Source organism: Salmo salar, chromosome 29 (assembly GCF_965601325.2).
Source record: "Salmo salar chromosome 29, fSalSal1, whole genome shotgun sequence".
In the NCBI taxonomy this organism is placed as follows: domain Eukaryota; kingdom Metazoa; phylum Chordata; class Actinopteri; order Salmoniformes; family Salmonidae; genus Salmo; species Salmo salar.
The window spans coordinates 18,191,951-18,217,500 of NC_138319.1; the positions used below are offsets into that span (position 1 = coordinate 18,191,951).

The following is a 25,550-nucleotide window of genomic DNA, read 5'->3' on the forward strand; positions in this document are numbered from 1 at the left end:
TCTCTGGAGCCTAGCATATGTGGGGAGGGAGATAAAGAGTTTCTACTGGGCTAGTATAGTAACAGGGAACTGGGATAGTATATTGACAGGGAACTGGGCTAGTATACTAATAGGGAACTGGGCAAGTATAGTGATATCATACTACACCAGCTCCGACGCTTGTCTAAGGTGGCAGGGTTTGCAAACTATTACAGACTACAAAGGGAAGCACAGCTGCGAGCTGCCCAGTGACACGAGTCTACTAGATGAGCTAAATCTTCTATGCTCGCTTCGAGGCAAGCAACACTGAGGCATGCATGAGAGCATCAGCTGTTCCGGACTACTGTCTGATCACACTCTCTGTAGCCGACGTGAGTAAGACCTTTAAACAGGTCAACATACACAAGGCTGCGGGGCCAGACGGATTACCAGGACGTGTGCTCCGGGCATGTGCTGACCAACTGGCAGGTGTCTTCACTGACATTTTCAACATGTCCCTGATTGAGTCTGTAATGCCAACATGTTTCAAGCAGACCACCATAGTCCCTGTGCCCAAGAACACAAAGGCAACCTGCCATGAATTGAAGTGAAACATGTTGTGCTTTGAAAGGTTGGTAATGGCTCACAACACCATTATCCCAGAAACCCTAGACCCACTCCAATTTGCATACTGCCCAAACAGATCCACAGATGATGCAATCTCTATTGTACTCCACTCTGCCCTTTCCCACCTGGACAAAAGGAACACTTATGTGAGAATGCTATTCATTGATTACAGCACAGCGTTCAACACCATCATCCCTCAAAGCTCATCACTAAGCTAAGGATCCTGGGACTAAACACCTTCCTCTGCAACTGGATCCTGGACTTCCTGACAGGCCGCCCCCAGTGGTGAGGGTAGGTAGCAACACATCTGCCACGCTGATCCTCAACACTGGAGCTCCCCAGGGGTGCGTGCTCAGTCCCCTCCTGTACTCCCTGTTCACCCACGACTGCATGGCCAGGCACGACTCCAACACCATCATTAAGTATGCAGACAACACAACAGTGGTAGGCCTGATCACCGACAACGATGAGACAGCCTATAGGGGGGAGGTCAGAGACCTGGCTGGGTGGTGCCAGAATAACAACCTATCCCTCAACGTAACCAAGACTAACGAGATGATTGTGGACTACAGGAAAAGGAGGACTGAGCATGCCCCCATTCTCATCGACGGGCCTGCAGTGGAGCAGGTTGAGAGCTTCAAGTTCCTTGGTGTCCACATCAACAACAAACTAGAATGGTCCAAACACACCAAGACAGTCGTGAAGATGGCACGACAAAGCCTATTCCCCCTCAGGAAACTAAAAAGATTTGGCATGGGTCTTGAGATCCTCAAAAGGTTCTACAGCTGCAACATCGAGAGCATCCTGACTGATTGCATCACTGCCTGGTACGGCAATTGCTCGGCCTCTGACCGCAAGGCTCTACAGAGGGTAGTGCGTACGGCCCAGTACATGGGGTTAAGCTGCCTGCCATCCAGGACCTCTACACCAGGCGGTGTCAGAGGAAGGCCCTAAAAATTGTCAAAGACCCCAGCCACCCCAGTCATAGACTGTTCTCTGTACTATCACATGGCAAGCGGTACCGGAGTGCCAAGTCTAGGACAAAAAGGCTTCTCAACAGTTTTTACCCCAAGCCATAAGACTCCTGAACAGGTAATCAAATGGCTACCCGGACTATTTGCATTGTGTGCCCCCCCAACCCCTCTTTTTACGCTGCTGCTACTCTCTGTTTATCATATATGCATAGTCACTTTAACTATTCATTCATGTACATACTACCTCAATTGGGCCAACCAACCAGTGCTCCCGCACATTGGCTAACCAGGCTATCTGCATTGTGTCCCACCACCCACCACCCACCACCCGCCAACCCCTCTTTTACGCTACTGCTACTCTCTGTTCATCATATATTCATGGTCACTTTAACCATATCTACATGTACATACTACCTCAATCAGCCTGACTAACCGGTGTCTGTATGTAGCCTCGATACTTTAATAGCCTCGCTACTGTAAATAGCCTGTCTTTTTTACAGTTGTTTAATTTTTTTACTTACCAATTGTTCACCTAATACCTTTTTTGCACAAATCAAAGTAAGCATTTCACTGTAAGGTCTAAACCTGTTGTATTCGGCGCACTTGACAAATAAACTTTGATTTGATTTGATAGGGAACTGGGCTAGTACAGTGATAGGGAACTGGGCTAGTATAGTTATAGGGAACTGGGCTAGTATAGTGATAGGGAACTGGGATAGTATAGTGATAGGGAACTGGGCTAGTATAGTGATAGGGAACTGGGCTAGTATAGTAATAGGGAACTGGGCTGGTATAGTGATAGGGAACTAGACTAGTATAGTAATAGGGAACTGGGCTAGTATAGTGATAGGGAACTGGGCTAGTATAGTGATAGGGAACTGGGCTAGTATAATGATAGGGAACTGGGCTAGTATAGTGACAGGGAACTAGACTAGTATAGTGATAGGGAACTAGACTAGTATAGTAATAGGGAACTGGGCTAGTATAGTAATAGGGAACTGGGCTAGTATAGTGATAGGGATCTGGACTAGTATGGTGATAGGGAACAGGGCTAGTATAGTGATAGGGAACTGGGCTAGTAAAGTAATAGGGAACTGGGCTAGTATAGTGACAGGGAACTAGACTAGTATAGTGATAGGGAACTAGACTAGTATAGTGATAGGGAACTGGGCTAGTATAGTGACAGGGAACTAGACTAGTATAGTGATAGGGAACTAGACTAGTATAGTGATAGGGAACTGGGCTAGTATAGTAATAGGGAACTGGACTAGTATAGTAATAGGGAACTGGGCTAGTATAGTGATAGGGAACTGGGCTAGTATAGTAATAGGGAACTGGGCTAGTATAGTAATAGGGAACAGGGCTAGTATAGTGATAGGGAACTGGGCTAGTAAAGTAATAGGGAACTGGGCTAGTATAGTGACAGGGAACTAGACTAGTATAGTGATAGGGAACTAGACTAGTATAGTGATAGGGAACTGGGCTAGGATAGTGACAGGGAACTAGACTAGTATAGTGATAGGGAACTAGACTAGTATAGTGATAGGGAACTGGGCTAGTATAGTAATAGGGAACTGGGCTAGTATAGTAATAGGGAACAGGGCTAGTATAGTGATAGGGAACTGGGCTAGTATAGTAATAGGGAACTGGGCTAGTATAGTGATAGTATAGTAATAGGGAACTGGGCTAGTATAGTGACAGGGAACTAGACTAGTATAGTGATAGTATAGTAATAGGGAACTGGGCTAGTATAGTGACAGGGAACTAGACTAGTATAGTGATAGGGAACTGGGCTAGTATAATGATAAGGAACTGGGCTAGTATAGTGATAGGGAACTGGGCTAGTATAGTGACAGGGAACTAGACTAGTATAGTGATAGGGAACTGGGCTAGTATAATGATAAGGAACTGGGCTAGTATAGTGATAGGGAACTGAGCTAGTATAGTGACAGGGAACTAGACTAGTATAGTAATAGGGAACTAGACTAGTATAGTAATAGGGAACTGGACTAGTATAGTAATAGGGAACTGGGCTAGTATAGTGATAGGGAACTGGGCTAGTATAGTGATAGGGAACTGGGCTAGTATAGTGATAGGGAACTGGGCTAGTATAGTAATAGGGAACTGGGCTAGTATAGTGATAGGGAACTAGACTAGTATAGTAATAGGGAACTGGGCTAGTATAGTAATAGGGAACTGGGCTAGTATAGTAATAGGGAACTGGGCTAGTATAGTGATAGGGAACTGGGCTAGTATAGTGATAGGGAACTAGACTAGTATAGTAATAGGGAACTGGGCTAGTATAGTAATAGGGAACTGGGCTAGTATAGTGATAGGGAACTGGGCTAGTATAGTGATAGGGAACTAGACTAGTATAGTAATAGGGAACTGGGCTAGTATAGTAATAGGGAACTGGGCTAGTATAGTGATAGGGAACTGGGCTAGTATAGTGATAGGGAACTAGACTAGTATAATAATAGGGAACTGGGCTAGTATAGTAATAGGGAACTGGGCTAGTATGGTGATAGGGAACTAGACTAGTATAGTAATAGGGAACTGGGCTAGTATAGTAATAGGGAACTGGGCTAGTATAGTGATAGGGAACTGGGCTAGTATAGTGATAGGGAACTGGGCCTATGGACACTGCAGTAGTAAGTCAGGCAAGCATTCCTCATATGCAGTACCCCTCTCTGCTCAGACAAATGCACTCACTGAGCAGAGAGAAGAAGAGTCTTTGGACACAGACCTGTCCCACTCTCTCTGTACCAAGTTATAGAGCAGACAGACAACCAGACAGCCAGCCAATCAGCCACACAGACACACAGACACACTGGCACAGGTAAGGCCCAGGTCAGAGTAAAATATAAATATTTACCTTGCACACCTTGAGCAGATGTTGAGTGTGACCTTGGCCTGGGGCTCTGGGAGGTAGGAACTACGACCCTGACTGAACTTACTTCCTGACGGGGCCAGCCCTGTTACCCCCTCCATACGCAGGTCATCTAGGTCCTCTGTGGAGGGAGAGAGGCGAGAGAGGGAGAAAGGGGGGAGGGAGGGAGGAAGAGAGAGGGAGACAGGGAAGAGAGAGAATGGGTTAAGTACGGGGAGATGGAGTGAGGAAGAGGGATGAGGATTAGAAGGAAAGAGTGAGAGAGGGGAAAGAGGGAGAGAAGGAGAGGGACAGTCATTTATCATAGTCACTGAGTCATCAACAGATGCGTTATATCTGTCTTAGCTGTCTCAGCCATCCAGTTCTGAGGAAGGATGAACCAACACACACACACACACACACACACACACACACACACACACACACACACACACACACACACACACACACACACACACACACACACACACACACACACACACCACACACACACACACTAAGAGACGATAGACTGACAAGACTATCTTGCATCAATTAGCCAACAAATAGATGGTGGTTGTAAGGAGAAGAGACAGGGAAGGCAGGGCTGAAGGAGAGATGATGAGAGAGAGACCACACATCCTGAGCAGAGAGAGAGAAGTTGGAGAGAAGTGTCTCTGTGTGTTCTCTCCCTGTGTCCTCATAAGAACAGTCCTTGGTCTGCATGACTTTCTAAAGAGCTCCATATGAACTAGACACGCCAGTGTCATCCCCTCTCCTTCTCCCCAGTCTCTCTGTCTCTCTGTCTCTCTGTCTCTCTGTCTCTCTCTCTCTCTCTCTCTCTCTCTCTCTCTCTCTCTCTCTCTCTCTCTCTCTCTCTCTCTCTCTCTCTCTCTCTCTCTCTCTCTCTCTCTCTCTCTCTCTCTCTCCTCTCTCTCTCTCTCTCTCTCTCTCTGGTTTGAATAAAGAATAAAGCTAAACTGAGTTCCACACGCGATAGTGTTCCCAGGTTCAGTGCTGTGTGTTCCCAGGTTCACCACTGGGCCCATGTTCAGCTTTAAACAGGCTTATATCAGGTATCAGAGAATAGAATTTTCAGCTTCAAGGCGAAGTAGGTGACGCGAGTTTCGGTAACAGAGACAATAATACAATCATTGAGAACAGAAAGCATAACTCCGTCTGCGTTCCAAATAACAGCCTATTCCCTTTATGGCTTTGTGGAACCTGGTCAAAAGTAGTGCACTATATAGAGAATAGGGTTCCATTTGGGATGGACAATCACACTAATAAGCAGGGTCGTGACTGAGTAGAAAAGAATGGTAGTAAAATATAAATAACTGCATGTTTATTGTCACAAAACTAAAACCAGTAACGCTTTATTAAATATAGCAGGACATCAAAGAGGGACGTAAATTCGACAGCAAGTTCTTGGTTCTGAATAAATGTGTTGAGAGACGAAACACATTGCAACAATTATATAGCGTAAGTCTGAATTTGTATGTTGACGACATGAGTCGTGGTCTGAGTTAGCTAACTGTTGGTAAAGATATCTAATATAGCTTTTTAATAACAAGTTAATATCTTAAAGGTCCAATGTAGCCAATTTTATCTCAATATCAAATCATTTCTGGGTAACAATTAAGTAAAATGGTTCAAAATAAAAAAAATACTATATTTTTTAGCAAAAAGCTATTTCTCAAGCAAGAAAGTATTGTTCCAACCTCACAGTGTGGAATATATATATAACACAGGAAAATCACGTTTTTGACGGCACTGGGCCTTTAAAAGAAAAGAACTTGCACGTATCACTTGTGTTTACTAAGCATACAGGCAAGCGCAGTTTGAAGATATCCTAGAATGATTCCAAAGTGGGTGGCAAAGTGGGTGGGGTTATATCCTGCCTGTTTGGCCCTGTCCGGGGGTATCATCGGATGGGGCCACAGTGTCTTCTGATCCCTCCTGTCTCAGCCTCCAGTATTTATGCTGCAGTAGTTTATGTGTCGGGGGGCTAGGGTCAGTCTGTTACATCTGGAGTATTTCTCTTGTCTTATCCGGTGTCCTGTGTGAATTTAAATATGCTCTCTCTAATTCTCTCTTTCTCTCTTTCTGTCTTTCTCTCGGAGGACCTGAGCCCTAGGACCATGCCTCAGGACTACCTGGTATGATGACTCCTTGCTGTCCCCAGTCCACCTGGCCGTGCTGCTGCTCCAGTTTCAACTGTTCTGCCTGCGGCTATGGAACCCTGACCTGTTCACCGGACGTGCTTGTTGCACCCTCGACAACTACTATGATTATTATTATTTGACCATGCTGGTCATTTATGAACATTTTAACATTTTAACATTTTGACCATGTTCTGTTATAATATCCACCCTGCACAGCCAGAAGAGGACTGGCCACCCCTCATAGCCTGGTTCCTCTCTAGGTTTCTTCCTAGGTTTTTGGCCTTTCTAGGGAGTTTTTCCTAGGGAGTATTTCCTAGCCACCGTGCTTCTTTCACATGCTTTGCTTGCTGTTTGGGGTTTTAGGCTGGGTTTCTGTACAGCACTTTGAGAATATCAGCGGATGTACGAAGGGCTATATAAAAATAAATTTGAAATTTGATTCCCAGGCACCTGCAACAAAACACCTCAGACGTGCGAGTGCTTTCCCTTTTTTTAATAACAAGTTGATAGATACAGTACCTCAAGCCATTACTGTATGGACCATTTGACAGCATATAAAGGATGTTTTTTTTAACAACAATAGCCCATTTTGTTTTCATCAGTCCTCAGGAATGTTAGAAATGTGACAACAAGAGATCAAATGCCGGACATAATTATTACCACTCACTAGTGTGTGTGTGTGTGTGTGTGTGTGTGTGTGTGTGTGTGTGTGTGTGTGTGTGTGTGTGTGTGTGTGTGTGTGTGTGTGTGTGTGTGTGTGTGTGTGTGTGTGTGTGTGTGTCCGTCCATGTCTATGTTTATGTGTGTGGGACAGATATACACATTAGTCACATTGATACTCTTCCTGTCAATCTCATGTTACTGGCCTCCTGGTTGAGCAGAGACGAGAAGATAGAAAATAGAAGATAGAAAACAGCGGCTTACACTTTGATAGAAGAGAAGGCGTGACTAATCACCTGGATTAGAGGAGAGACACTCATCCACTGAGAAATGTTCCTCTTCCCTCCATCCATCACACTGGCCCTGCGCCAGGCTATCTCTCACCTGTCTCTCCTCGTTACGCGTTTGTGGTGGTGTGTGTGTGTGTGTGTGTGTGTGTGTGTGTGTGTGTGTGTGTGTGTGTGTGTGTGTGTGTGTGTGTGTGTGTGTGTGTGTGTGTGTGTGTGTGTGCTTGCATGCCTCCCTTTGTGTGTATGGTTCGTACATGCATGTCTCCTCTCCGTAGGTGAAGAAATCATTTAAAGAGAGCGAGAGGAGACAAGAGAGGAGAGAAATGGAGATATACCATACCAGACCAGCTGCAAATTAAGAATTCCACTAGGAGTAAAATTCCACGAGAAGTACATTTTCAGAGAGGCACTGATGTGTGTCTAAAAGGAATACCAGCCTGGGTGTTACATGTAGTCAGATTGCCTGGGTGTTAAATGTAGTCAGATTGCCTGGGTGTTAAATGTAGTCAGATTGCCTGGGTGTTAAATTAAGTCAGATTGCCCGGGTGTTACATGTAGTCAGATTGCCTGGGTGTTAAATGAAGTCAGATTGCCTGGGTGTTACATGTAGTCAGATTGCCCGGGTGTTACATGTAGTCAGATTGCCTGGGTGTTAAATGAAGTCAGATTGCCCGGGTGTTACATGTTGTCAGATTGCCCGGGTGTTACATGTTGTCAGATTGCCCGGGTGTTACATGTTGTCAGATTGCCCGGGTGTTACATGTAGTCAGATTGCCTGGGTGTTAAATGTAGTCAGATTGCCTGGGTGTTAAATGTAGTCAGATTGCCTGGGTGTTACATGTAGTCAGATTGCCCGGGTGTTACATGTTGTCAGATTGCCTGGGTTTTGATTTAGAATTGTCTGATTGGGTGCTAGATTTTTCCTTCATTGTTCTATCGTCTGATGAGATTATCATAAACATTTGATAACATACACACCATGAAGATGAAGGTTTATATCATGTTGACATTGAGCCATACTACTACTTACCGTGCCAGAGGAGGTGAGATTTCTCACCTGAAGCACTGAGAGACCTATGGGCCTGGTCAAAAGTATTTCCCTGTAAGGAAAATAGGGTTCCAGCTGGTACACACAGTCCCAGAACACAGGTCACCCAGGGACTGGGGCTGGTGTGGATAACACAGGGTGACTGAATGCTTCTGTCATGCTTCTGAAAATGCCTGTAAGCATAGTCTCATTCATCATCACTGCTGGGAAATGAGAGTGGGTGGGCAAGGGGAGAGAGGTTACCGGCCGTGGGAACCATGTCTGTGTCCCAAATGGCACCCTATTCCCTAAGCCTTGTGCTACTTTTGACCCGGGTCCATAGGGGTCTGGTCAAAAGTAGCGCACTGTGTAGGGAATAGGGTGCCCTTTGGAACACAAGCCATGGCTTAATATTGTGTCAACGCCCAGACCATCACCTGCTCCTCCACCTAATCCGTCTCCTGGTCGTTATCTACTCTGTAAGGTCCTGCCTAGAGACTGGTTTGGTTTACGCGGTGGTAGACTACAAGTCCAAAAAGTGTAGGTGGGTCACAGCGGGAAACACTGCTGTAAAGTTACTGTGTTCAAACGTTGCCACGGTCACAGCACATTACCTTACGGGAAGCTTTTAATCTCCGAGTTCACCTCTCCCTTTGGCCTTGTTCCTTGTAGGTGGAGATAAAGAAATGACAAAAACATGGAGAGGACAAAATCTCTGTCTAATCTTTCAGACGAGTCGAATAAAGGCAGTACATGCAGCTTTAGATTTAGTTTGTGTTTTGTCTAAACAAGATGTTACCGCTGTTTAAAACAAGCTGGGCGTGACAACATGGCGCGCTTACAGGACAGTAAGTCTTTCCGCCCTGCAAACAGTGTCAATGGAATTATACATTGAGATCACGCACACACGCACACACGCACGCACGTACGCGCACACAAACGCACGCACGCACACAGGCAGTCAGTGGAATTATACTGTCAACCCTGCTGTGTGTGAATAACACTGGTCTGATGCTATCAGGTGTGGGCTCCTACAAAGAGACACAGGGGCCTCCAGGGGCCAAGGGAGAGAAACGGAGTGATCCCTGAAAGTTACACTCACCCTTATTAGTGTGACTTATAGTACATTGGCATACAGGTGTGTGTGTGTGTGTGTGTGTGTGTGTGTGTGTGTGTGTGTGTGTGTGTGTGTGTGTGTGTGTGTGTGTGTGTGTGTGTGTGTGTGTTTGCCCACAGTGCCATGGCTGATGTGTATTTTATGTGGTATGTGGGCATATAGCTGCTTGCTGCTTACCACCGTGCCAGTGAAGCGGTGGTGCCAGACACAGACTTCAATACTGAGAGCTGACGAAACTAAACTAAACTAACGAAACATCTGCTACAGAGGATAAATCATCTTTGTGCGTGTGTACATCTTTTTTTGTTTGCTCCCCTTTTCTACAGGTCCCATTGAGAAAGAGAGTTTATTTATTTAGCCAGACACACACACCACTGAGTTTATCTCCCTTGGGTTAGCAACACATCCTACCATAACCCCCGCACCAAACCCCCCACACAATAACACTGTCTAAGAGAAGTTTACATTACAGACCGGCACGTCAATACGCTTCGCCATACAACACTCACGTCACACGCCGCGGCGTCTGTCTAGACACAACAAAGTCAGCACTCAGCCCACCACGTTTGTCAGCGAGCGAGGCACATTTTCACTCCCTCAGAGTCAGAGCACAGCGGGGCAGCCGCACATGGTCCCTGGGTACGTCCCAAAGAGCACCCTACGCCCTACATTCTCTAATGCTTCCTGGTCGAAGGAGGAGCACCATATATAGGGAATAGGGTGGCATTTGGAAAGCAGACCCTGCGTCAAATGTTGAGACACGACTGATAAATACAACTGTGGCAGAGGAGAGGAGAGGGGTGGAAAGTATTTGAGCGATGCGATGCGAACAAAGAGGTCTGAGCAATGAGGAATTCCTTCCCTCAATCACTCACTACACCAAAGCAAAAAGCGGAGCTGGTGTGTGTGTGTGTGTGTGTGTGTGTGTGTGTGTGTGTGTGTGTGTGTGTGTGTGTGTGTGTGTGTGTGTGTGTGTGTGTGTGTGTGTGTGTGTGTGTGGGTGTGTGTGGGTGTGTGTGTGTGTCTGTTCCCCCATCAAGTTTCCATGTTATTTAATGTCATTTAGACGGAGACTGACTGACTCGCTCTCCTCTCGCTGTTCTAAATCAAGAACTGAAGTCATAATTAGTATATTCATCTCACAAATAACCTAACCTACACTTTCTGAGATGATGTGTTGACAGATGTATAGTGTGCAATCATCTAACTCTCTCCCCCACACACAGAGACAGAGATACAGAGAGAGAGAGAGAGAGACACACAAAACACACTTGCACGCACACACCCATTCTCGCGCACACCAGATCCAAGACTATGAGTTTATTGATTCACCAATGAGTGAACTAATTGACTCATTTCCAGCCCTTCATATGTCCTAGCTGTGCCTGTGATGCTGTGGCTCTGTGTCTGGGAGGTCACAATGGGTTGCATCCTATTACCTATATAGTGCATCCATATGGTCCTGGTCAAAAGTAGTGCACTATATAGGGAACAAAGTATCATTTGGGATATAGCCTACAACAGCAGGCTCTAGTCTAGTGTCATTATAAAACAGACTGTGGCTCTACTGTCTCTACTATCCGCTGCGCTGTAATTAACAATATCTCTGTAATGATAGATATCACAGTGAATGGTGGCAGACACACACAAACAGCATGCACAGACACACACACACACACACACACACACAGAGAGAGAGAATGATTTGAATTGCGAGAGAGAAAAAGAGAGAGCGAGAGAGACAGGGGTGAAAGAGAGAGGGGGAGAGAGTGAGGGGGAGAAAGAGAGACCCTACACTCTCCCTGCCCCTCACACAGTCAGCTCAAGCATTTGTGATTCATGAAGTATTAAACACAAAGCATTGACTCTGCGGTTAGTTCTCCCAGAACGGGCCAGGGAGGCTTTTTATTTAGCTTTGTAATAAAAGCAATATTCCAACTTACATTTCATAATTACAACTCAGCTTTCAATTGCGAGAGAGAGAGAGAGAGAGAGAGAGAGAGAGAGAGAGCTTTAGATATCAGAGAACACTGCCTTTACAAGAAAGAGAACAAACTAAAAGAACCAGATGGAGAGAGAGAGAGAATGCAAGATCAGAGCCTGTGAAAGTCTTGTCAGAACTCCACAACACTGTTCTGTCAACTCATTCAACTCAAGCTCTTTAAGCTGTAACCCTTCTCTCTGAGAGAAAGCCTGGAGACAGGGAACAACAACCGTCTCCCAGGCTCGATACTGCCATCTAGAGTTCAAACAAGTAACTGTTGATGCAATATGATAAGAATACAGTATAAAGACATCAATGTTCGAGACCTGGGCCCGTATCCATAGTGTCTCAGAGATCATATATCATATTCACTATGATCTAAAAGGCAAAACTGATCAGCACTCCTACTCCAAGAAGCTTTGGGCTCCCCCGAGGCGCAGCGGTCTAAGGCACTGCATCTCAGTGCTAGAGGCGTCACTACAGTCCCTGGGTCGAATCCAGGCTGTATCACAACAGGCCGTGATTGGGAGTCACATAAGGCGGCGCACAATTGGCCCAGCGCCGTCCGGGTTTGGCCGGGGTAGGCCATCATTGTAAATAAGAATTTGTTCGTAACTGACTTGACTAGTTAAATAAAGGTTCCATTCAAAATGTTTTAAAAATATTTGTGAATACTTGCCCTGGCCCAGTTACTAAAAGAGAACAACAGAGAAGGTTTCTGGGCAGATAAGGTGATCTACAGCCCAGCGATAACAATGTCTGGGTGGGGTTGCCAGGTTTTGTGGGTTACATTGTCAGGTAATGAGGTAGTTGGAGCTGAAATCCCCCATCTGTGTCCATAGTCCTCATTCATACACACCTGAAGAGGTAATGGGGAGTTAGCTATCTGTTTGTGATAAACACATAGATACTAAAGACAACACAAACACTCTGATTACTCAGTAATTACCTCATCAAGTCCATAACTCACTGTTTGTCAGATGCATCTTCATTTTGATGCTGACAACACCTATAAAACGCCTGAGAATGACATTGTGGATTTTTATCACGAGAAGAACAAAGTCACACACAATACACAATGTTGCTGGCAAAGATACTGTAAGATGAACAAAGGCCTTTTCATAGATATAAAAACAGATTTATTGTCTATGGGTCTTTTCAGGTATTTAGTCAAGAACAATCTTCAGACAGAGCATTCTAGGCACAAGCATAAAGGTCTTTTATCCTCAAACTTCTCTATTTAAATAAACTATCGGTGTTTAGCCATGATATTACAGTGTCCATTTATACAAGCTGTCATTCCAAGACCAACCCCTTCTATCCGTTAACTCAGAGACCAATGAGTGTCCGATTTTTTTTCCCAACAGATTGCACTGTAACACTGAACTTGCCCATCAGTGTTGTAGTTGCCTCCAGTAATACCACTGCAATTCACCCTTCAACCAACCCATCCATCTGCACATGTATTATCTAACAGGGCCTCATAATGGCAGCACGTCTTTTCTAACTGGGGACTCTCTCTACCCTCAAACTATATAGGATCATAACCTTTAGTCAGAGATGCTGCCACCCTGCCAGCCCACCAGCAGTTTCAACCCCCTGTACTTGACTTGATTTTATGTGAAAGATTTAATACCGCTGTAATTCACACTACTAACATGCCCTTCTCTTCTCCTCTTGTGTCTTTTAACAAACAATGCTCCCTGATGATACGGCTCAGTTGTTTGTTTGCGCTGTTGCCGGGGCAACTGTTGTGTCTCTGGTTGTCAGGGCGAGGAAGGAGAGGAGGAGAGGGGGAGGACTGGCGTCAGGAAGTTCAGAGCAGGGTGAGGTGTCTGCCAGCCCTGGCACTCTCCCTCTCTTTCTTTCCCCCTCTCTCGCTCTAGCTCTCGTTCTCTCTCTCTCTCTCTCTCTTTCTCTCTCTCTCCCCCTCTCCCGCTCTAGCTCTCGTTCTCTCTCTCCCCCTCTCTAGGTCTCTATCTCTCCCCTTCTCCTGCTCTAGCTCTCTTTCTCTCTCCCGCTCTCTCTACTTCCCCCTCTCCCTCTCTCTCTCTCTCTCTCTATTCTAAATACAGAATAGAACAAAGAGATATACTGATATTGGGGTTGGGCTCTGAAGCTCTGCAATTGGACCAGATTTTCACACACACACACACACACACACACACACACACACACACACACACACACACACACACACACACACACACACACACACACACACACACACACACACACACACACACACACACGCATGAACAGACAAATACAGACGTACACACAGGTACAGTAATCTCACAGTAATGTCAGATCCTAACACACAGATCACCATCAAATCAAATCAAGCTTTATTTATACAACACATTTCAGACATGGAATGCAACACAATGTGCTTCACGGGGGGGAAAATTGTAAAAACAATGAAAATAAAAACATATTTACTAGAAAACAAACATAAGAGGATATAAAACAAAAGAATAACAAAAACTGAATTAAGGAAAAACAAAGCTAAAAAGGTGTGTTTCAAGATCTCTTTTAAATATGTCCACAGTTTCTGCCCCCCTCAGGTTCTCTAGAAGGCTATTCCAGGGGCATAATAACTAAAGGCTGTCTCTCCATGCCTCTTGGTCCTAGGCTTTGGGATAGTTAAAAGTCCAGTGTCAGAGGGACCTACTGGGTTAATAACTTAAAAGCATTTCTGACATGTATTGGCGTGCACAATCGTGGACTGATTTAAAAACCATTAGAAGCATCTTTAAATTAATTCTAAAACTCAGGCAGCCAGTGCAGACATTAAAACCGGTGTAATATGTGCTCTCCTTCTGGTCTTGGTCAGTACCCGTGTTGCAGCATTCTGTATGTTTTGCAGTTGACTAATGGCTTTCTTGGGTAGACCAGACAGGAGAGCATTACAGTAGTTAAGCCTGCTTGTAATAAAAGCATGGATGAGTCTATCTGTATCAGACAAAGAGAGAAACGGCCACACCTTGGTAATGTTTCTCAGCTGGTAAAAAGCTATATTGGTCACATTCCTAATGTGTGATTCGAAATTGAGTTCAGAATCTAAAATAACACCTGGTGTTTTATCTTTATTGCCCATGAATTAAAATGTGCGGACAGATTCTCTCTCTGTGCTTTGGCTCCAACAATAAGTACCTCGGTCTTGTCTTGATTTAGCTGGAGGAAGTTGTGAGCCATCCAAGTATTTAAATCACTAATACAGTATAATAATTTATCTATGGAGCTAAAATCCTCAGAAATGTAAAGCTGTGTATTGTCTGCGTAGCAGTGAAAATCAATGCTATGCTTTCTGATAACGCTGCCAAGGGGGAACATATATAAACTGAACAGTACTGGACCCAAAATCAAACCTTGTGGAACGCCACATGTGATATGTGTTTTCTATGAGTTATGTTCACCCAGGGTGACAAAAAAAAACTCTTGACCGGTTAAATTACGTAATTTCAATCTCCTTGCTGTCCTCCTGAATCCCCTAGAGAGTAAGGGTACACTATCACCCCCCCTCTCATGTTCGGTGGACCCCCGGTCGGGTGGTACAGAGCACAAAAGCGCGTCTGTTCATTCACAGAGGGGTTTCTGATATCTCCTGTATAAATATATGACCTTAATAGAGTGTCCTGGTGGCGTGTTTGTGTAGGGGAGTTTATGTTGTGTTTACAATTAGGAACAGGGCCACTATTAAGCTCCGGTGAGACCGAGGACAGGGGTAGTGTGAGCGCTCAGTCAGGTATCCAGGCAACTGACAACAACCGCTTTAATACAGTAACCTTAACTTACCTACATGTTCATTTAACGGTAAGGCAGGAGATGGCAGGGAGACTTCATTGTCAGTTGGAGAGGAGAATAAGTTATTGCAACATGACTGTATGCCGCTCTGGATAATAGCGTCTGCCAAATGACTAAAATGTAATGTAAATGTAACGTTTCAGAAAGGAGTCAGCTGGAGCCCTCTCAGGAGGAACTGGCCCTCTCTGTTGTTTTTATGAACTAACCATAGAACAACACAGTGCTGCCAGCTGAAGGCTGTTTCTCTCCACCAGCTAGACTCAACTTGTTACTTTATTAAGAACTGTTTCTGTGTGTGGTTTCACCAGCATAGTCTGTGGAGAAGGTTATGCTTTCTCCTTGTGTACTTTCCAGTGTTTCATAAAGCCTGTGTCACGTTAGTTTCCAGTGTGGATTGTGCTGCAGTTATTTTTTTTGTAACAGTATTTTTTATTGGAGTTTCACAATTTTCACCCATATTAAGAGATACAACAACAAAGACAAGGCAAAAAAAACAGCACTCACTTACACATATCCGTATGTATGCACGCACGTACACACACACACACCATTTCCCTCTCCCCGCTCAGCGCTTCTCTCACCCCATCCCCCTCATTGCGTCTCTCAATACATACATTTTAAACAAACATAAACAGAAATAAAAATAAAATAAAATTTAAAAAAATTAATTTAAAAAAAAGCTCAGTTTAAACCAAGAAGTTAGTTTCCCCACGTGGACCGTACAGTGTAATTCTGAAATACATAGATCACCATTCTAAGAGAATCCTCGCAGCATAATAGCTGACACTTCAGGTTCTAGGTCATTTAGGTAAGGTTCCCATACTCTGTAGAACTGATCTGTCTTAGAATGCAATGTACATGTCAGATATTCCAGCGGCACCCATTCAAACAGTATCTTATGCCAATCTTTAATAGAGGGAACCTTATCACTAATCCACTGTAAAAGTATGTTTTTCCTCGGATGCGAAGGTGAGGATGTTGTAAAGCCTCCTCTTACCCACAGAAGTTACATGCCTACTAGGGAGACCTAACAGTAGAGAGACTGGGTCCAATTCTAGATCGACCCCTAGGATCTTTTCAATCTCTTGCAGAACACCAGACCAATATCTTTGTATTTTGGTACATGACCATAAACAATGTGTTAGGGTGCCTGTATCAGTTTTACATTTAAGACACTGAGGAGAAGTGGAAGAGGGGCTAAAAGCATGTCTGCGATTTGGGGATATATGCAATCTGTGTATTATTCTTAATTTAATTGCTCTAGTACGATTACATATAGATATTGTTTTTGCATATTTCCAAATGTCCTCCCACATCTCTTCGTCAATAGTAACAGACAGTTCTTTCTCCCACACTTGTTTCACCCTCTGTGTGTCGACAGCGGAAAAGGACCTTAAAGCATCATAAAACAGACTTACAGACATTTTCCTTTGTGGGGAAAAAAAGCATTCTTTCAATGACAGACATATCAGGGTTGCCAATTAAGGTGGTGCTCTTCAGAATATAATGTCTTACTTGTAGGAAACGGAAAAAGTCCTGCTTTGGGAGTTGATATTTCTCGACCATCTGCTCAAATGACAATAAAATCTTATCCGCAAATAAGTCATTTAGTCTGCATATGCCCTTATTAAGCCAAATGTTAAAGCCAGCATCCAGCAATCCTGGGGCGAAATCTGGGTTGTTAAGAATTGGGGTAAGAGCAGAGGTTAGTTTGGACCTTCCCAGGAAACGTTGAACTGACCTCCATACTTTGAGTGTGTTAAGTGTAATGGGGTTGTTACAATGATCTTTTACAGACTTGAAACTTGTGAAAAACAAAAGATCCTGTAAAGGGTATTTTGAAAGAGAAGTCTCAATGTCTAACCAAATAGAGGAGTCATCGTTTGTGATCCAGTCTGAGAGGTGGGCACACCACTGATAGAACCTGATATTGGGCAGATCCAAGCCACCCATAGAACTTGGCAGCTGCAATATTGCCATCTTAAGTCTTGGCTTGCGTTTACTCCATATAAAGGAACTTAGCCATCCATTTACATCCTTTATTACCTTATTGGAGAGTAATACTGGGATCATTTGGATTGGGTAGAGTAGCCTAGGTAAAATGTTCATTTTCAAGAGGGATATTCTACCCAACCATGAAATCGGAAGAGAGTTCCAGCGCTCCAGATCCTGTCTTATTGTGTCAAACAAGGGAACAAAATTGGCTTTGTACATTTGTTGGAATTTAGGAGTTACAAATATACCCAGATACGTAAAACCTGAGGGAGACCATTTAAAAGGGAAGGGGGGAGAAGTATTAGGTACAGAGTGAAGGTTACCAAGTGGCATAGCCTCTGATTTAGTTAGGTTAATCTTGTAGCCTGAGAATTCGCTGAATAACTCAATAATATTAATAAGAGATGTGATTGAAGTCTCGGGATTAGAAATGAATATCAGGACATCATCAGCATACAAGCTTATTTTATGGTGAACATCACCAATGAGCAGCCCCTGTATAGCAGGCGTTACCCTGATGGCCTCGGCCAGTGGTTCCATAACAAGTGCAAATAGGAGGGGAGACAAAAGACAGCCCTGTCTGGTACCTCTGTGTATAGGGAAGCTATTTGACCGTAGTCCATTAGTAAGGACAGCAGCCTGAGGATCATCATATAAAACTTTCACCCATTTTATAAAGTTGTCCCCCAGACCAAATTTATTTAGAGCAAAGAATAGGTAAGACCACTCTACACGATCAAATGCTTTCTCAGCATCTAGGGAGAGCACAAGACCATCCATAGCACTTCGTTGGTAGACTTCAATTACATTAAGAAGCCGTCTGACATTGTTACATGACCTATGTCCCTTAATGAAGCCAGTTTGGTCTCCTTTCACAATTAGTGGCAGTGAGTCCTCTAATCTTGTGGCTAGAATTTTAGAAAGCAATTTTCTATCCACATTCAGAAGGGAAATTGGTCTGTACGAGGAACAAGACTCCGGACATTTTCCCTTTTTGAGAATAAGTGATATGTTGGCTTCTCGCAGCGTTTGGGGGAGCTGGTCATTTGAAAATGAGTGGTTGAACATATCACGCAATGGCTCAAGGATCAGGCCATGGAACTCTTTATAGAACTCACTACAAAACCTGTCCGGTCCTGGGGCCTTACCATTTTGCAGATTCTTAATTGCGGACATTATCTCTTCCTCAGTAATAGGAGCATTAAGGAGAGACCTCTGTTCTTCGGAGATAATAGGGAGCTCAATCTTAGAAAATAAGTTCTCCATTAACTTGGGTGCGTCATTTGGCAGTTCTGAGGCATAAAGATTTGCATAAAATTTCTTAATTGAGTCATTTATCAATTTATTTTCATATAAATGATTGCCATCAGAATCAGTAATAGCCGCAATTGACTGTGAGTCAGCTCTCTTTTTAGCTAGGTACGCCAAGTACTTTCCTGGCTTATCGCCATGTTCATATAGCTTTTGCTTGACAAATCTCATTTTCTTTTCAGCGTCCTGTGTTAGGAGGGAGTCCAACGTTGATCTAATGACTGATATTTCCTTTAATAGGGCAGGAGTGGGAGTTTCAATGTAGTCCTTCTCTTTAGTTCCTAATTCACCCTCTAGTGTTTTTTGCTTTTCACGCTTTTTCCGCCTCTTAGTGACATAATCAGACCCCTGGCGTACGCCTTACAGGTTTCCCAAAGGAGTGAGGGGTTATCTGTTGATTGAGAGTTAATAGAGAAAAATGCTTTAAACTCTGTAATAAAATATGATGTGAATGTATGGTCTTTAAGAATGGTTGTATTCAACCTCCAGTGTCTTGACTGATTGAATGCCCCGTTGAGTTTTATGTCCAGGATCACCTCCGCATGATCGGATATGACTATGCTTCCTATCCTAGCGGATAAAACTGACTGCAGTGATGTCCTGGGCATAAAAAAGTAATCTATTCTAGTCTGACAACCATGAGGTGCAGAGAAAAAAGTGAACTCTCTGTTGGAGGGATGAAAAGCTCTCCAAACATCAGCATACCCCAGATCATCACAAAGAGCTGTAAGTGACTTAGCTTGAGGAGAGAGTGAGGCTATACCACTGGGAAGCTTATCAATAAGGGGGTTCAACAAACAATTAAAATCTCCTCCAACCACTGCAGTGTCTGAGTTTAATTCTGAAAAGTCTAGAAATACCTTAGTGAGGAAGTCAGGAGGGTGGGCAGGGGGGAAGTAAATATTCATTATGGAAATGCTCTGCCCTTGTAAAGTACCATTAATTATAACAAAGCGACCCAATTTATTTTTCACACACTTCAAGACCTTAAGTGGTAGGTTCTTTTTCACAAGAATTGCTACACCTCTACTTCTGGATGTAAATGATGAGAAAAACACTTGACCAAACCCCCCTTGTTGTAATTTCAGATGCTCCTTATCATTCAAATGAGTTTCTTGTAACAGGGCAATATCAATATTTTCTTTTTTCAAAAAGGACAGCACCTTCTTCCTTTTAATGGGGTTATGGCTCCCTCTAATGTTCCATGTACATACACGTAGTCTGTTACCTGCCATTGCGCTTTGACCATTCAATATCCAGACTGAATCCTACTGTAAAAATGGGGTGGTACCTTTTTCCATGTGTTGAACTCTCCTCTATCTCACTGAGCGTAAACAAACGATATGAACCCTGAACTCGAACTATACTAAACCCAAAAATTAAACATGAAAAGATCCAAAAGGGGGTTTTCCCACTAGCTAACATGCTGGGGATTTCAACTTTCCAATGTAGACTCTTAAGTCCGCATTGCCACTCAATAGCCTCATCCTTTATATATGTGGAAATTAAAATCAATAGAAGATTGAGGCTCTTCCACCTAAAACCAAGCCTGGGCACCAATATAGGTTCACACATATCTCAGTCTGAGCTACGGCGGCAGTTACTTTAGCAAGAAAAATAATAACAATACGAATATTACTGAACAGGAGCACATGAGAACTTACACCACTGTTTCATGATCAGATTAAAAATAAAATAAGACGTTATCCAATGCTGCGGAGGTGCAGCTTAAGGTTATTTACCCGAGAGAGTCAATAAACGCAGCAGCCTCTTCAGATGTGTAGAGTTTTTTAGGCGATCCGTTGACCATAATCTTCAATGTGGCCGGGTACAGCAGTGCGTAGTCGATCTTCATTCTCTTGAGTCGAGCCTTCACCTCATCAAACGCCTTGCGCCTTCGTACAACCGCTGTGGAATAATCATTGCAGAATGAGACCTTTGGACCTTTACGTTGACTACCGTCAGAACCGATGTTTCTAGCCGCATCCATGACGCGCTGCTTGTCGGTAATGTTGTGGAACTTTATAACCACTGGTCGTGGGCGCTGATTAGGACCGGGTATCGGTGCTTGAGAGCGATGCGCTCTGTCTAGCTTCACTCGACCAGCCTTAGTGTCCATTTGTAGGTAGTCAGGGATCCATTCCTCAAAAAATTTTACTGAACGTGTCCCTTCAGAATTTTCCGGGAGTCCCACAACACATATATTGCATCTGCGTCCTCGATTATCCAAGTCGTCAATGTGCTCCGCCATTTCGCGCACCTGTTTCTCAAGTGCTTTTATCTTAGTGTCCATGGATGTAGTTGAAGTTTCCACAGTAGCAATTCTTCCTTCCGCCTCATCAACACGTTTGACAACCCTCTGTAGTTCAGCTGAATGGCCTGCTATTGCTTCCAGGACCGTTCTTATCTTAACATCGATCACTTTAGTAATGTTATCCGTCATCCTTTGAATCACCAGGTCCATTGTGCCTGGATCTGTAATGCTGTTAGATTCGCTAACGTTAGCTAGCTCCTCCTGCACATCTACATGGATGGCGGTTTTGGTCGACTTCTTAGTAGCTCTGTTGGGCATGTTGTCGGAGATTTTTGAGAAATAGTCGCCAAGACTCATTGTAGGGTAACTTATTTTGCCAATTCTACCACTTTTTCAAGCTAGGAGATTAATGTAAGAATATAAATTTACGAATACCGCGTGAGCTCGCTGAAACACCGTGTTCTCTCTACGGCGCCATTTTGTTCCCTCGTGCTGCAGTTATTAACACGAGGCATAAGGACATATAAATGAATGTGATGTCATATAAATGAATATGATGAACTAGCCTCTGAATCCCCAGTATTTGTCCCTGTCTATAACAGTCTATAACACACCTTCCTCTCATTTCATGTAAAGTGCTAACACTTACCTCTAATGGTGGAAAACACAGACAGACAGACAAGACAGACACAGAGACAGTTTGGTTGACTATTTGGCTTTTACAAATAACCATTCAAATACTCAAATAAAAGTACTTGTTTTGGGCTGTGTATTTGAAAACACTCAAATGCACAGAAAATAAAGTATTTGAATAAAAAATACACAAAAACACATGCATTTGAACCTAGGTCTGACACACACGCACACACTACTGGCATACCACCCTCCCCTCGCAGGGCCACCAACCCCCCCAATAAAAAAGTTGTATAAAATACTATATTCTCCCTGGAGGTCGTCGCCATAGAATTAGGAATTAGAATACTACAACTGGCATGAACATGCTAATGACGAGATAAAGGTCAGCCATTTTGGTCAGGGAGTTGGTTTGCCACTGCTGTGATAAGATTTTGAGTAAAATAATGAATTTTAAGTAATTATCTGCACTATATGTTTGTTACCTAGCTAGCCAGCCAGTTTTAGAGGACTGATTCTATACATTTTCAAATTAACTGCCAATATGCCAACATTCCATTCAAACAACATGCCTTTGTTTTATGTTCCTGCATAAGAAAAATCATATGCCCCTCCTGCCATTCAAACTAATTAAACTGGTTTGGATTTCGCCCTGACCAATATGGCTGCCATTTTCAACCCATTATGGAACTTCAAGGTTTTATGACATAGCCCCTCTAGTAATTTAATAGGATTAGGATATGAACACCTCATAAACCATGTATAGGAGAATAACAGGCAATTAGCTTTAGAAATGCAAAATTCTCTCAGCCTCATTGCAAAATGTGTAGAATAGCATGAGATTAGCTATAAAACTGCACAATTGTCTCTGTGGCCCTTGACAATATATATAGAATTACAGGAAATTAGCTTTAAACAGCAACATTTTCTCTCTGCCTCATGGCAAAATGGGTAGAATAGCATGAGATTAGCTATAAAAATGCACATTTCTCAGCTCTTGTGGGTGGGCCCTGCGAAACTGCCGTGAAAAAGTATTTGCCCCCTTCCTGATTTCTTATTTTTTTGCACATTTGTCACACTTAAATATTTCAGATCATCAAGCAAATTTTAATATTACACAAAGATAACCCAAGTAAACACAAAATGCAGTTTTTAAGTGATAATTTTATTTATTAAGGGAAAAAAAGCTATCCGAACCCTCATGGCCCTATGTGACAAAGTAATTGCCCCCCCTTGTTAAATCATGAATTTACTGTGGTTAATAATCACATTTTTTGGAAAGCTGAGTTCAATTTCACTAGCCACACCCAGGCCTGATTACTGCCAGACCTGTTGAATCAAGAAATCACTTAAATAGAACCTGTCTGACAAAGTGAAGTAGGCCAAAAGATCTCAAAAAGCAAGACATCATGCCACGATCCAAAGAAATTCAGGAACAGATGAGAAACAAAGTAATTGACATCTATCAGTCTGGAAAGGGTTACAAAGCCATTTCTAAAGCTTTGGCACTCCAGTGAACCACGGTGAGAGCCATTATCCACAAATGGAAAAAAATTGGAACAGTGGTGAACCTTCCCAGGAGTGGCCGGCCTACTAAAATTACCCCAAGAGCGCAGCGAAGACTCATCCAAGAGGTCACAAAAGAACCCACAACAACATCTGAAGAACTGCAGGCCTCACTTGCCTCAGCTAAGGTCAGTGTTCATGACTCAACCATAAGAAAGAGACTGGGGAAAAATGGCATCCATGGCAGAGTTCCAAGGCGAAAACCACTGCTGACCAAAAAGAACATAAAGGCTTGTCTCACTTTTGGCAAAAAAACTAAACATCTTAATGATCCCCAAGACTTTTGGGAAAATATTCTGTGGACTGACGAGACAAAAGTTGAACTTTTTGGAAGGTGTGCGTCCCGTTATATCTGGCGTAAAAGTAACACAGCATTTCAGAAAAAGAACATCATACCAACAGTCAAATATGGTGGTGGTAGTGTGATGGTCTGGGGCTGCTTTGCTGCTTCAGAACCTGGACGACTTGCTGTGATTGATGGAACCATGAATTCTGCCCTCTACCATAAAATCCTGAAGGAGAATGTCCGGCCATCAGTTCGTAACCTCAAGCTGAAGCGCACTTGGGTTCTGCAGCAGGACAATGATCCAAAACACACCAGCAAGTCCACCTCTGAATGTCAAAAAAAAATAAAAATAAAGGTTTTGGAGTGGCCTAGTCAAAGTCCGGACTTGAATCCGATTGAGATGCTGTGGCGTGACCTTAAAAAGGTGGTTCATGCTCGAAAACCCTCCAATGTGGCTGAATTAAAACAATTCTGCAAAGAAGAGTGGGCCAAAATTCCTCCACAGCGATGTGAAAGACTCATTGCCAGTTATCGCAAACGCTTGATTGCAGTTGTTGCTGCTAAGGGTGGCACAACCAGTTATTAGGTTTAGGGGGCAATTACTTTTTCACATAGGGCCATGAAGGTTCAGATGGCTTTTTTCCCTTAATAAATAAAATCATCACTTAAAAACTGCATTGTGTGTTTACTTGGGTTATCTTTGTGTAATATTTACATTTGTTTGATGATCTGAAACATTTAAGTGTGACAAATGTGCAAAAAAATAAGAAATCAGGAAGGGGCAAATACTTTTTCACAGCACTGTATATGCCTATTGGCTAGGCTACATGAGGTGTGTGACTATGATTTGCCTTACTGCATTCAAGCTGGTCATCATTCACAAGTGATAATATCTCATTCACAAGTGATAGGCTAATATTATCCCCCATCAGACTATTCTTGATTTAATCTCGTCTTTACATATACTAAATAATCTATGTGTGAAATTTGTTTTGATTTAGAATGGACCATTATCCTGTACCTGTCTGGAAACAGGGGCAGGAGGAAAAATAAATGTCATCTATGCACTTAAATAGCGAATGGAGGACGTTTTCCTGTGGTTCATTTTCATGCCAGCCAGGTAGACTCTTGTTGTAAAGAGAATCAATGTGCTTAATATTAGGAAAGTTGCGAAATAAATATAGTAGGCCTAGCCTATAGAAAGCTGATGGGATCCTCCTCTTTTTAATAGAGGCCATCACTGTTTTCTCACGCAATTACATAGCTTATAGAAATGTTGCGCAACATGAGCTCATGGACTCTCATGAAGTGTTTGATAAGATTTTCGATTACATTTGCATTGATGTCAGAGAGATTAGAGGGACAATAGAGTGCTGAGTACCAGGGAGTTAGCAAGTTGACCATCAGCAGCATCAGAGCTCGGAGAAGCCTAATTAATGTGACTAAACGGTCATGTGGAATTTGACTGCCATCATGACTCGTGACTGCTGGTGTGGCAGTAATACGTTCACCGTAAAAGCCCTATTCCTGGCTTGACTTAGTACCACAGTTGTGTGAGCAACTGGAGTCATAGAATAACAAAGACACTCCTGGCTTGGTATGCAGTACCCTATGCCAGCTGCTCAGTGCTTTGTTACAATATGGTGGTTTGGTTTGGTCAAAACAAGAACAGTGACAACACATGTCTACAGAAAGTGGCAGAGTCATCGTTGCACCTGGTTAGTTTGGCACGCTACGCGTGTGTTAAGTTGGTAACCCTCTGCTACACACAGATGGTGGAGTCTGGCAGAAGCTCAATGAGTGGGAGAGACACCAGTGGCCCAGTCTGAACCACAGAGAACAACAATAAACACCAGGGTCGTGTTCAGTACGTACAAAGTGGACAAAAACAGAGTAAAACGGGGAGGTACTATCTGAAGTCCAATAAGAAATGCTTGTTTTCTCTTCGTTGCGCAATGTTTTGCTACGTTATGCCCTAATGAATACACCCCATGGTTCACAGGAGAATTCAGTGCCAGGCACTGGCT

At 43.4% G+C, this 25,550-nt stretch overlaps 1 protein-coding gene across 1 annotated transcript in view; it reads right to left on the reverse strand.

The window, feature by feature from the left end:
• Positions 1–25,550, reverse strand: part of cssa29h8orf34 (chromosome ssa29 C8orf34 homolog) — a 173,471-nt gene that overhangs the window by 47,930 nt on the left and 99,991 nt on the right. The window contains exon 8 of the mRNA XM_014181035.2: positions 4,435–4,570. Within this exon, the coding sequence (XP_014036510.1) occupies positions 4,435–4,570 (136 nt within the window). The remainder of the gene's footprint in view (positions 1–4,434; positions 4,571–25,550) is intronic.